This window comes from Neofelis nebulosa, chromosome 4 (genome assembly GCF_028018385.1).
Source record: "Neofelis nebulosa isolate mNeoNeb1 chromosome 4, mNeoNeb1.pri, whole genome shotgun sequence".
NCBI lineage: Eukaryota > Metazoa > Chordata > Mammalia > Carnivora > Felidae > Neofelis > Neofelis nebulosa.
In genome coordinates this window covers 73,793,864-73,808,109 of record NC_080785.1, presented here as the reverse complement: position 1 = coordinate 73,808,109, position 14,246 = coordinate 73,793,864, and the positions used below count along the sequence as shown (strand labels likewise).

The following is a 14,246-nucleotide window of genomic DNA, read 5'->3' as shown; positions in this document are numbered from 1 at the left end:
TGACACCTGAGCTGAAACCAAGAGTCAGACACTTAACCAAATGAGCCAGCCAGGTGCCCCAATAATTTCTTTTTAAGTAAACTCTATACCCAACATGGGGCTAGAACTCACAACCCAGAGATCAAGAATCGCGTGCTCTACTGACTGAGCCAGCCAGGTGCCCCTAGAAGTAAATATTTTTTTTAAACCTTTGGTCATGCAATACATATATACACATGTGTACACATACGTGCATATATATCTCATTATTATTCACTTACATAGAGTACAAAACTAAGTACAAACTTCAGCATATCCCTGGCAAAGAACATTTTTCAGTATATCTGTGTAGTGAGTCCATCATCTCCTTGGAAGTCTGCCCATCTGCACTATCCAAAATGACCACTCTCTCCCTAAAGAGGGACTTCTGTGACTTCTATACATTCATTCATGCCACAGATGACCTTACTCAGGTCCTGAGAATACAGTAATGAAGGAGCTCTTCTGGAGTTCGCAATCTAGTTAAATGTTTTAGCAAAAGCAATAGAATCAATATAAAATTCCAGAGTATCAGATTAGCTGTGTCTTTTTGTTGAGTTTCTTCAATCCATAGCATACATGTGATGTGGGGAACAAAGGCAAAAAAAAAAAAAATTAAATTTCCTGACAACTCGTAGCACATGGACAAGTCCTTGAGATAGGCAGAGTGACTTTCCTTTAGGAACTCAACTGCCTCTATGTCGATACTTTGCTATGGGCAAAAGGCAGTCTTAACATCAACCCAACCTCCAGTAGTCTCCTTTAATAAATAAAAATTTCTTTGGTAACCAGTTCCTTTTTCTCTACCCCCACCCCCCGCCAAGTTGTATGTTAGTAAACAGTGGGCATATGACCCACTGGTATACATCTGAAGGGTCGGATGACTAAGGTTTTATTAGACAGTAGTAAATGACTTTTTCCTAACAGCCCCTCAAGGGTCTGGAAACCTTGCTTCCAAATTCCTTAGAGACTTATGCTATCCCTAACCTCCTCCAAACTTGAAAGTATATAATCAGCCACTGTCACAACCCCAGTGCAGCTCCTGTCCCCCTGCTTTAATAAAACCACCTTCTTGCACCAGAGGTGTCTCAAGAATTCTTGCTTGACTGTTCACTCAGAACCCCACCATTTCCTCATCACATGCAGCTCAACCCTATGAGAAGTGGCATTTTTCCCAAATTAACATATCTTGAAATATATATGAAACAGTTTTAGGAAGTAGGATTAGAGGAGGAAAATTCATTGACAGCATGATGCTATTCAATCACATAACAGCTGTATTCAGTGTCACAGCCATTTTCACCATGTATTATAATGTATTACCATAAGAATTTACATCCATGAAAACTTAGCTTTTCACTTCTTGGTGAGACTTCTGTATAAGAGTGCTGCAACAACCTTAAGTAGCAACTATATTTCAGTGTTATCCTGTGAAAAATTAAACTGGAGAAAAGTTAAGGAAAAAAAAACCCCACATAATGTTGAATGTCAATTTTACCTCAAAAAAAAAAAAAAAAAAAAAGAAAAGAAAAGAAAAGAAAAGAAAAAAAACCACAAAACATTGTAAATGTCAAAGAAAGTTGGTGATTTTTTTAAATGTTGCTATCATTTTTTTAAATGTGTGTTTAAGAGGCACCTGGGTGGCTCAGTCGGTTAAGCCTCTGACTTTGGCACAGGTCATAATATCAATGACTCGTGGTTTCAAGCCCCATATAGGGATCTGTGCTGACAGCTCAGAGCCTGGAGCCTGCTTCAGATTCTGTGTCTCCCTCTCTCTCTGCCCCTCTTCCACTCGCACTCTGTCTCTCAAAAGTAAATAAATACCTAAAAATTTTAAAAACAAATAAGTAAAATGTGTGTTTAACTTTAGGGATCTTCTTTTCAACATTCCAAATCCAAATTTAAGTGGAAGAACAAGGGATAAAGATTTGTTTACTTACTCAGAATTCTGCAGTCTTTTCCTAAGCAATTTGACACTTTAAGCAATTGTTCCCTAGAAAACTGTCATTTAAAATTGTTCCTATTCTTGGGGCGCCTGGGTGGCTCACTTGGTTGAGCATCCAACTCTTGGTTTCGGCTCAGGTCATGATCTGATGGTTTGTGTGTTTAGGCCCCATGTTGGGCTCTGTGCTGACAGTGCAGAGACTGCTTGGGATTCTCTCTCTCCCTTTCTCTCTGCTCCTCCTGCACTCTCTCTTTCTCTCTCTCTAAATAAATAAACTTAAAAAAATTGTTCCTATTCTCTTTCCTGGGTTCCTCACCCCAAAACCTGGACCCAGAGGTATAAAACATAGAAAATACACATCACAACAATGGTACAGGTGAGGTGAGGCCAGAGCTATTCACTTCTAGGCAAAATTGTGAATGGGAAGATTTTTGTCTTTGGAATTACTAACATATCTTTCCTGTAGGAAATTCTCTCTGTAACCATTCTTCCTGTGGGCATTCTCTGTCCTCAATCTCTTTTCCTCTCTTCACTGATCTACACAAATTCTAACACTAGAATATTGGTGGTTAATGTGTATTTCATTTTGTTTTGTGTCAATCCCTCACATTTATTTTCTTTGTTCAAGAGATGAGGAATGTCTTCACTGTGACTTATGCACTGCCCAATATCAAGGCACATTTCCTGCTGAGCCCAGTGCCAGCCTGGGAAACCCGGAGTTGGCACAAGCCCTGACATTGACTTGCTCGTCTTCGCCTGGGACTTGACCCAAAGACCCATCCTGGTGACATTTAGGCATGACAGAACCAGTGAAGGAAGTGTAGGTCTAAAGGAGGGACTCTCCCAAGAAACAGACCACCCATTTCATTTGTTTTGATTTTTTTTAAAGCTGTCACAAACTATTTTCGAAAGGTTGCTATAGAGAACATTGATTTTATATTTTTAAAAATTGTTTAAGCATTCACTAAATACAAAATTGACACAGTATATTACTAAGTCAGTAATCACATATAGAAATCTTACACTTCAGCTTTTCTTCAAAAGTCCCTCGAAGAAACACTGATAATCCTTTAACCCACTCTTTCACATTTATGCAGTTATCGTGGTCTTTGTCAAACACAAAAAATACTGAAAGAAAAAGACCATAGAAGTATATTGTAATTTAAAGCTATTTTATAATTCAAATATATAAACCTTCTTCCCAAATTGAGAGGAAAAAAAGGTTTTGGCCATCTTTAAGAGTCAAAATTATTGGAAATGTATGTGTGTGTGTATATATATATATTTTGTCATTACAAAAATGTTTGCCACATATTAATTATTAACACCATATATATCGCCATCTCAGCTTGGCCCATTTCCATTTCTTAAGCCTCTTACCCCTGTTCATTAGCATATCGTCAGTCATTCCAAATACGCTGTGCAGGATCGCTCGAAAAGCATTACGATCTAGCCCAAGGTTATTAAGTCTTACATTAGCTCTTTCCACCAAGCTGTGAAAAAGTCTTATGAGACATTCTACTTCACTTTTTTTGACTGTAAAATAAAAATACAAATAAGTACAACTTAGACTTACTCAATGAGTACTCCAATTAAAAATATTTTACTAAGCAGCTGTTTTTTTCCTATGATGCTAGATGCTTTAGTGATTAAAAAAAGAATGACATCACTTGTTACTTAAGGGCTTACACAATTAAGATGGGTGTCACCAGAAGACTCCTAAGACGGTATGTAAATGAAAAATTATGTAACATAATGCTCACTACTACAGACATGTGAAGAAAGAGAAATCAGTGTGGGAAAGAGGAGTTAGGTCATTTTCATGGGAGTAGACTTTGAACAGAGACTTGGAAGGATACATTGTATTTATACAGGAAGGAATGTGTTGGGGGTGGTAAAATGGAGAATTCCAGGGAGAGATAATATGGGTAAAGGAAAGAGGTAGAATTGTGGTTGAAGTTGAACATGCTTTATTGGGAGCACAGCAAGTTAGGAAGAAGTGAAAAAACAAGATTGAAGAGGACGGGCTGATGGCAGAGGGCCTTGAATGCCTAGTCAGAAAATTAACATTTACAGTTGACTTTTGAACCACATAGGTTTGAACTGTGGGTCTACTTAAATGCAATAAAAAATAAATATAGCGCAGTACTGTAAATGTATTTTTCTTATGATTTTCTTAAAAGTTTTTAGCTTACTTTAAGAATATAGTATATAATATATAAAACATACAAAATAGGTTAATTAATTGTTTATGTTATCAGTAAGGTCAGCAGTAGGCTATTGGTAGGTAAGCTTTTGGGGAGTCAAAAGTTATATATGGATTTTCAACTGTATTGCAGGGGTTGGTGCTTACATCCTACACTTTGTTCAAGGATCAACTACATTTTACTGGAGCCGTGTTTCTTTTTTTTTTATTTTTTTATTTTTAAAAAATTTTTTTTTTCAACGTTTTTTTATTTATTTTTTTTGGGACAGAGAGAGACAGAGCATGAACGGGGGAGGGGCAGAGAGAGAGAGAGGGAGACACAGAATCGGAAACAGGCTCCAGGCTCCGAGCCATCAGCCCAGAGCCTGACGCGGGGCTCGAACTCACGGACCGCGAGATCGTGACCTGGCTGAAGTCGGACGCTTAACCGACTGCGCCACCCAGGCGCCCCAGGAGCCGTGTTTCTAATGGACCGTCCAGGACCATCTGAATGAGAGAAATCCACAGCCTCTCCTTTGTTTGTTCAAAAGCAGGTTCCCAAGCCTTACTTGACTTACCAAGTCAGAATCACTAACATCAGACCCAGGAATTAGCTTTTAAAAAACAAGACCTCAGTTGACTCTTCTAAGCCCTGAGGGTTGAAAAAGTGGGAGGGAGCTTGAGATGTTGCAGAAAATCAGTGGGACTTGGTGACTAATTTTCAAACAGAAATGTTCAATATTCACACACTTGGATTTCAGTCCAGACTTAGGAAAGGGTATTTTTAAAGAAGTGCAGGGTGATTTTAGTGCATTGATCAGGACTGAGAATTAAGGGATTCCATTTAGCAGGCTACACAGTGTAACTATAAGCTCAGAAATATGACAAAAAGCTCATTTTTACCCACCCAATAAGAATTTATATTGAAGGCCTCCTGTGAACCGGGCAGTGAATACACCACGGTTTCTGCCCACAAAGTTGTTACACTTTGGCTAAGAGATAAGAAAAAAAAAAAAAAAAAAAGTGCAAGCACTATGATTGATGGTGTTTGGCAGTTACCCAAAAGAAGGAATAATCAACTGGGGAGGTAGCAGGAAATTAACAAAGGTCCCAAGGAGGAGGGGTCACTTGCCAGAGGAGGCAGCTTGAAGGTATGTTCTGAAAGCTAGCTGCAGATGGTTGGTATGGCCACATGGCAGACTAGACTTTACAATGGGGAGTTTCTGAAAAATTTTGGCTGGCAAGTTAACGGATCATATTTGCACTTAAGGAGGGTCACTTTGGCAGTAGATTCTCAAAACCACATTATGAATGATGAGTCCACATGTGACAAGGTTGTGTCTTCCCCAAAACAATTTTAACAGTCTATGCCATCCCATATGCTCTTTCTACAAAGACTTTGATACTCCTCTGAGATGGGATCTGTCTCCTTCACTTGAAACAGGGAAGGCATTTTCTGACATTTCAACCAGTAGAGCTCAGTGGAAATGAGGCAGTGTGAACTTTTCAAGGCTAGGTCACTAAAGGGGTTGCAGCTGCTCTGAGGACAAAAAACTTGGAAATATTTTTTTCTCATAAAAAGTACAGAGAAAGAGGAAGCTCAGGTGTGGATGTGCTGTATGAAGTGTAGAGTATGTTAATGTTTGCCTGAAAGTCAGCCTGCTTAACTCTGATGGAGAATCATCGGGAGTGCAAACGTTAGCACCAACAATAGTTTCCTCCTTGAGGAAAGGGAGGTTTTAAGAGTCAGATGCTGCTCTGAGCCAAATATTAACAAGTCATCCAACACAGCTATCAAGGATTTTAGGCACAATTTTCAGCAGGTAGTAATTTTTTCTGAGTTTTATCCATGTAAGCTCACATGTCATTACAGCTAAAGACCTTACTCATGCAGTCCAGGAACCACTGTAAATGATATTTGAATGATCTTGGGTAATGAGAATTGTGAGGTGCTAGGCATTGGCTCATGTTATTTAACTTTATTTTGGGATAACTTTAGATTTACACAAGAGAAGCAATGATGATAGAGTTCCCAATCTTCACTGTTTCTCCGTTAAAATTTTACAGAACCGTGGTACAATTATCAAAATGAATACACGAACATCGGCACATTATTAACTAAACTACAGATCTTACCACTTTTCCACTAATGCTCTTTTTTTGATTCCAGAATCCAAGCCAGAATACATTTGGCTGGCATGTCTCCTCCAATCTATGATAGTTTTTAGTCTTTCATGACTTTTTTTTTTTTTTAAAGTTTTAATTTATTTTGAGAGGGCATGAGCAGGGGAGGAACAAAGAATCCCAAGCAGACTCCATGCTGAGCATGGACAAGGGCTCAATCCCACAAACCGTGACATTATGACCTGAGCTGAAATCAAGAGTTGGATGCTTAACCTGAGCCACCCAGAGGGCCCAACCTTGACTTTTCATTTTGCATAATATTCTTCAATTTGGGTTTGTCTAATGGTGGTGGTTGTTGTTTTTTGTTTTTGTTTTTTTTGCATAATAAGCTGTGGTTAGGGGTTTGGGGGGTGAATTCTAGAGATAAATTGCTGTTCTTCTCACATGTCAGGGGGACACATACAAGGTTAACTGCTGAGAACTTTGATCACTTGATTATGCTAGTCTACAGGGTTCTCCACTGTAGTTGCTATTTATCCTTTCCACAATCTATTCTTTGGAAGCCAATCTTTTAGGGAAAATGTAATTCCACTTCTTGGGAAGGAGTATCTATACTATTCATGAAACCAAGAGGTCTTTTTTTCCCTATTTACTCAATTATTTATGTCAGGGTGTGTGTGTGGGGGGGGGGGTCACATACACTTATTTTATCACAATCCTGTCATCTTACTCAAATTGTTCCAGTTTTGGCCCTTGGGAGCTTTCAAGTTGGCTCTTGTATGTTTCACATCACACAACCCCATTGGCTTTTTCACTTCTTCGCTTTCTGGCACTACTTGCCAGGCCAATCTTATATTTTCCCTGTGTAACAGGAAATATATATATATTGGCTTCTGTCCCTGGTTCCTGGCACATAGCTCCCAAAACTCTTGGGATTTCCTAAATGATGTGAGCAGCATGAGTATCTTTTGTTCAATTTTGTCATTGACCCTGGCCCCCAACACAAAGCTCCTAAATCCCTTAGAACATCAGGGGTGATAGGAATCTTTTGTTCTAAGGAGGCGACTACTGGTGGCTCCTGGCTGGGAGCTAGTCACCAAAAAGACTTGATTAAAAGTCCATGATTAAAAGCTTGGAACTTTCAGCTGTATCCCCCATTGTGCAGAGGGGCTGGATATTGAGTTAATGACCTATGGTGCCTATGTGATGAAAACTCCATGAAGACCCCCAAAGTGTTCAGGGAGCTTCTGGGATGGTGAACATATGAAGGTCCTGGGAAAGGGAATGGAAGCTCCATGCCCCTTCCTACATACCCTGCCCTGTGCATCTCTGCTGTCTGCTCCTGATTGTATCCTTGTATTTCAAAAACTGTATCCTTCTACAATAAATCAGTAATCTATTAAGTAAACAATTTTCCTCAGTTCTATGAGCTGCTCTAGCAAATTAATTGGGCCTCAAATTTATAGCCAGTTAGTCTGAAATGCAGGTAACAACCTGGACTTGTGATGGGCATCTGAAGTGGGAGACAGTCTTGTGGCATTGAACTCAACGTACAGGATCTGATGCCATCTCAGGTAGTGTCAGAACTGAGAAATTGTAGGGTACCCGGCCGATGTCACAGAAAATTGCTTGCTTGAAAAAACCACACAGTTGGAGACTGGAAGTGTCAAGAAGTGTAGCAGTAGTGTCAGTAAAAGAGAAACAAGGCATAGCATAGGTTTTCCTTTACACTCTGTGTGGCTATTTCTTCAAGGAATCCTGGTTGTTTTTATTGGAGACTGGTATTTAGACACCAAGGATTATGCACTGGGTGTGCTTATTACTACTGGGAGATGAATATTTCTAAGCCCAATACATAACCAGGAGCTGGGATGGGTACAGTGGAATATTTCTAAGCCCTCTCAGCAGACAAAGCTGGAAAATATGTATGTATACTTACCTATATATGCATACATATGGGCCCATGTTATGTGTGACAAATGAAGTGAAAGCCAAATATTGGACCAATGGGTCTATAGGTGGTCCTGGGCTAAGTCCCAGAAGAGATGATCAATTGTATTTTTTACCTCACGAACACTCAGGGGTCATGAGTTCATAAGGGCTAATCATACTAGATTTAACTTATTTCCTCCTTCTAGTAGGAGTGGATCAGAGAAATGCAGTTCACAAAGTATTTGGATTTTAGGGGAGCCTGGGTGGCTCAGTTGGTTAAGCACGTGACTCTTAATTTCAGCTCAGGTCGTGATGTCACGATTTGTGAGATCATGCCTCCTGTTGGGCTCTGTACAGAGCCTGCTTGGGATTCTGTCTGTCCCTCCCCCATTCTCTTTCAAAATAAATTAAAAAACATTTTTTTAAAATGTTCATTTAGGGGCGTCTGGGTGGCTCAGTCGGTTAAGCGTCCGACTTCAGCTCAGGTCATGATCTCACGGTCCATGAGTTCGAGCCCCGCGTCGGGCTCTCTGTTGACAGCTCAGAGCCTGGAGCCTGTTTCCGATTCTGTGTCTCCCTCTCTCTCTGACCCTCCCCTGTTCATGCTCTGTCTCTCTGTGTCTCAAAAATAAATAAACATTAAAAAAAAAAAATGTTCATTTATTTTTGAGAGAGAGAGACAGAGTGTGAGTGGGGGAGGAGCAGAGAGAGACGGAGACACGGAATCTGAAGGGGGCTCCAGGCTCTGAGCTGTCAGCACAGAGCCCGATGCGGGGCTCAAACTCATGAACAGTGAGATCATGACCTGAGCTGAAGTCGGATGCTTACCGACTGAGCCACCCAGGCGCCCCAAAAATAAATACATATTAAAAAAATCCACATAATATTTGCATTTTAGGAAGGCATATAACAAAAATCTCTTACTCTTATGTCAATTATCTACTCAGTATCCAGTAGTGCCAAGCACAATGGTAGGCTCTCACATAAATGTTTGCTAAGTAAATGATAACTCCTTGTACACAAATGAGGTAAAGGAATATACTGGAGGAGACAGGATCCAAAGTAAGCTCTAGATGCCAAAATAATCACTTGAATCAAACAACATGAAATTAGAAAGTTTTAAAATTGTTCACTGAGCTTTAAAAAAATTTCTTAATCTATATGTGTAAAAATTATGGCTGAACAGTATGTGTGAATAAGACTGGGTCAATTCCTAACTCACTATTAATCAAGCTGTGATTGCAATTAGGTTGATAGAACTGAAATTTCACCTGGGAGAGACTAGGGATTCATCAGGAAACCCTACACTTCAGTGTGTCTAAGAATAAATGGAGTGAACAATCTGGATGATTGGCTCTACTCGCAGAGATATTTAAATGTGCCTAGGGTGGTATCCAGGAATCTACATTTTCAGTAAGCATCGTTAGGTGATTCTGATGCTGGAGATACTCCTACCATACTATGAATAAGAGATATACAGCCAAGATCAACTACAGAACTTGTGGGCCCAATGCAAAGAAAACATGGGTCCCTCATTGAAAACATTAAGTGTTAGTGGAGCATTAAACTAAGCGTGGGGCCCCATGACAACGCATAGGTTGCACACACATGAAGCCATTTACTATGCCCTGAGGTAATGATCTGCCACTGCCACTAAAGATTTAAAAAACTCTACTTAATTTTAATTTACATTTATTTTTTATTTTTTTTTTATTTATTTATTTATTTATTTATTTATTTTTTAATATATGAAATTTACTGTCAAATTGGTTTCCATACAACACCCAGTGCTCATCCCAAAAGGTGCCCTCCTCAATACCCATCACCCACCCTGCCCTCCCTCCCACCCCCCATCAACCCTCAGTTTGTTCTCAGTTTTTAACAGTCTCTTATGCTTTGGCTCTCTCCCACTCTAACCTCTTTTTTTTTTTTTTTTTCCCTTCCCCTCCCCCATGGGTTTCTGTTACGTTTCTCAGGATCCACATAAGAGTGAAACCATATGGTATCTGTCTTTCTCTGTATGGCTTATTTCACTTAGCATCACACTCTCCAGTTCCATCCACGTTGCTACAAAAGGCCATATTTCATTTTTTCTCATTGCCATGTAGTATTCCATTGTGTATATAAACCACAATTTCTTTATCCATTCATCAGTTGATGGACATTTAGGCTCTTTCCATAATTTGGCTATTGTTGAGAGTGCTGCTATAAACATTGGGGTACAAGTGCCTCTATGCATCAGTACTCCTGTATCCCTTGGATAAATTCCTAGCAGTGCTATTGCTGGGTCATAGGGTAGGTCTATTTTTAATTTTCTGAGGAACCTCCACACTGCTTTCCAGAGCGGCTGCACCAATTTGCATTCCCACCAACAGTGCAAGAGGGTTCCTGTTTCTCCACATCCTCTCCAGCATCTATAGTCTCCTGATTTCTTCATTTTGGCCACTCTGACTGGCGTGAGGTGGTATCTGAGTGTGGTTTTGATTTGTATTTCCCTGATGAGGAGCGACGTTGAACATCTTTTCATGTGCCTGTTGGCCATCCGGATGTCTTCTTTAGAGAAGTGTCTATTCATGTTTTCTGCCCATTTCTTCACTGGGTTATTTGTTTTTCGGGTGTGGAGTTTGATGAGCTCTTTATAGATTTTGGATACTAGCCCTTTGTCCGATGTGTCATTTGCAAATATCTTTTCCCATTCCGTTGGTTGCCTTTTAGTTTTGTTGGTTGTTTCCTTTGCTGTGCAGAAGCTTTTTATCTTCATAAGGTCCCAGTAATTCACTTTTGCTTTTAATTCCCTTGCCTTTGGGGATGTGCCGAGTAAGAGATTGCTACGGCTGAGGTCAGAGAGGTCTTTTCCTGCTTTCTCCTCTAAGGTTTTGATGGTTTCCTGTCTCACATTCAGGTCCTTTATCCATTTTGAGTTTATTTTTGTGAATGGTGTGAGAAAGTGGTCTAGTTTCAACCTTCTGCATGTTGCTGTCCAGTTCTCCCAGCACCATTTGTTAAAGAGACTGTCTTTTTTCCATTGGATGTTCTTTCCTGCTTTGTCAAAGATGAGTTGGCCATACGTTTGTGGGTCTAGTTCTGGGGTTTCTATTCGATTCCATTGGTCTATGTGTCTGTTTTTATGCCAATACCATGCTGTCTTGATGATGACAGCTTTGTAGTAGAGGCTAAAGTCTGGGATTGTGATGCCTCCTGCTTTGGTCTTCTTCTTCAAAATTACTTTGGCTATTCGGGGCCTTTTGTGGTTCCATATGAATTTTAGGATTGCTTGTTCTAGTTTCAAGAAGAATGCTGGTGCAATTTTGATTGGGATTGCATTGAATGTGTAGATAGCTTTGGGTAGTATTGACATTTTGGCAATATTTATTCTTCCAATCCATGAGCAGGGAATGTCTTTCCATTTCTTTATATCTTCTTCAATTACCTGCATAAGCTTTCTATAGTTTTCAGCATACAGATCTTTTACATCTTTGGTTAGATTTATTCCTAGGTATTTTATGCTTCTTGGTGCAATTGTGAATGGGATCAGTTTCTTTATTTGTCTTTCTGTTGCTTCATTGTTAGTGTATAAGAATGCAACTGATTTCTGTACATTGATTTTGTATCCTGCAACTTTGCTGAATTCATGTATCAGTTCTAGCAGACTTTTGGTGGAGTCTATCGGATTTTCCATGTATAATATCATGTCATCTGCAAAAAGCGAAAGCTTGACTTCATCTTTGCCAATTTGGATGCCTTTGATTTCCTTTTGTTGTCTGATTGCTGATGCTAGAACTTCCAGCACTATATTAAACAACAGCGGTGAGAGTGGGCATCCCTGTCGTGTTCCTGATCTCAGGGAAAAAGCTCTCAGTTTTTCCCCATTGAGGATGATGTTAGCTGTGGGCTTTTCATAAATGGCTTTTATGATCTTTAAGTATGTTCCTTCTATCCCGACTTTCTCAAGGGTTTTTATTAAGAAAGGGTGCTGGATTTTGTCAAAGGCCTTTTCTGCATCGATTGACAGGATCATATGGTTCTTCTCTTTTTTTTTGTTAATGTGATGTATCACGTTGATTGATTTGCGAATGTTGAACCAGCCCTGCATCCCAGGAATGAATCCCACTTGATCATGGTGAATAATTCTTTTTATATGCTGTTGAATTCGATTTGCTAGTATCTTATTGAGAATTTTTGCATCCATATTCATCAGGGATATTGGCCTGTAGTTCTCTTTTTTTACTGGGTCTCTGTCTGGCTTAGGAATCAAAGTAATACTGGCTTCATAGAATGAGTCTGGAAGTTTTCCTTCCCTTTCTATTTCTTGGAATAGCTTGAGAAGGATAGGTATTATCTCTGCTTTAAACGTCTGGTAGAACTCCCCTGGGAAGCCATCTGGTCCTGGACTCTTATTTGTTGGGAGATTTTTGATAACCGATTCAATTTCTTCACTGGTTATGGGTCTGTTCAAGCTTTCTATTTCCTCCTGATTGAGTTTTGGAAGAGTGTGGGTGTTTAGGAATTTGTCCATTTCTTCAAGGTTGTCCAATTTGTTGGCATATAATTTTTCATAGTATTCCCTGATAATTGTTTGTATCTCTGAGGGATTGGTTGTAATAATTCCATTTTCATTCATGATTTTATCTATTTGGGTCATCTCCCTTTTCTTTTTGAGAAGCCTGGCTAGAGGTTTGTCAATTTTGTTTATTTTTTCAAAAAACCAACTCTTGGTTTCGTTGATCTGCTCTACCGTTTTTTTAGATTCTATATTGTTTATTTCTGCTCTGATCTTTATGATTTCTCTTCTTCTGCTGGGTTTAGGCTGCCTTTGCTGTTCTGCTTCTATTTCCTTTAGGTGTGCTGTTAGATTTTGTATTTGGGATTTTTCTTGTTTCTTGAGATAGGCCTCGATTGCAATGTATTTTCCTCTCAGGACTGCCTTCGCTGCGTCCCAAAGCGTTTGGATTGTTGTATTTTCATTTTCGTTTGTTTCCATATATTTTTTAATTTCTTCTCTAATTGCCTGGTTGACCCACTCATTCGTTAGTAGGGTGTTCTTTAACCTCCATGCTTTTGGAGGTTTTCCAGACTTTTTCCTGTGGTTGATTTCAAGCTTCATAGCATTGTGGTCTGAAAGTATGCATGGTATAATTTCAATTCTTGTAAACTTATGAAGGGCTGTTTTGTGACCCAGTATATGATCTATCTTGGAGAATGTTCCATGTGCACTCGAGAAGAAAGTATATTCTGTTGCTTTGGGATGCAGAGTTCTAAATATATCTGTCAAGTCCATCTGATCCAATGTATCATTCAGGGCCCTTGTTTCTTTATTGACTGTGTGTCTAGATGATCTATCCATTTCTGTAAGTGGGGTGTTAAAGTCCCCTGCAATGACCACATTCTTATCAATAAGGTTGCTTATGTTTATGAGTAACTGATTTATATATCTGGGGGCTCCGGTATTTGGCGCATAGACATTTATAATTGTTAGCTCTTCCTGATGGATAGACCCTGTAATTATTATATAATGCCCTTCTTCATCTCTTGTTACAGCCTTTAATTTAAAGTCTAGTTTGTCTGATATAAGTATGGCTACTCCAGCTTTCTTTTGGCTTCCAGTAGCATGATAAATAGTTCTCCATCCCCTCACTTTCAATCTAAAGGTGTCCTCAGATCTCAAATGAGTCTCTTGTAGACAGCAAATAGATGGGTCTTGTTTTTTTATCCATTCTGATACCCTATGTCTTTTGGTTGGCGCATTTAATCCATTTACATTCAGTGTTATTATAGAAAGATACGGGTTTAGAGTCATTGTGATGTCTGTATGTTTTATGCTTGTAGTGATGTCTCTGGTACTTTGTCTCACAGGATCCCCCTTAGGATCTCTTGTAGGGCTGGTTTCGTGGTGACAAATTCCTTCAGTTTTTGTTTGTTTGGGAAGACCTTTATCTCTCCTTCTATTCTAAATGACAGACTTGCTGGATAAAGGATTCTCGGCTGCATATTTTTTCTGTTTAGCACACTGAAGATATCGTGCCAAGCCTTTCTGGCCTGCCA

At 39.4% G+C, this 14,246-nt stretch overlaps 1 protein-coding gene across 3 annotated transcripts in view; it reads right to left on the bottom strand.

Moving 5' to 3' along the window:
• The window catches only part of LOC131509410 (calaxin-like), a 33,260-nt gene that overhangs the window by 12,122 nt on the left and 6,892 nt on the right, over positions 1-14,246 (bottom strand). For 2 of the 3 annotated variants that reach the window (XM_058725108.1, XM_058725107.1), the window contains exons 2-3: positions 3,344-3,499; positions 2,987-3,091 (exon numbers count right to left, since the gene is read on the bottom strand). In XM_058725108.1, coding sequence (XP_058581091.1) covers positions 2,987-3,091; positions 3,344-3,499 — 261 coding nt within the window. Of the gene's footprint in view, positions 1-2,986; positions 3,092-3,343; positions 3,500-7,766; positions 8,608-14,246 lie in introns of those variants that run through there. The other variant, XM_058725109.1, reaches the window with a different exon arrangement.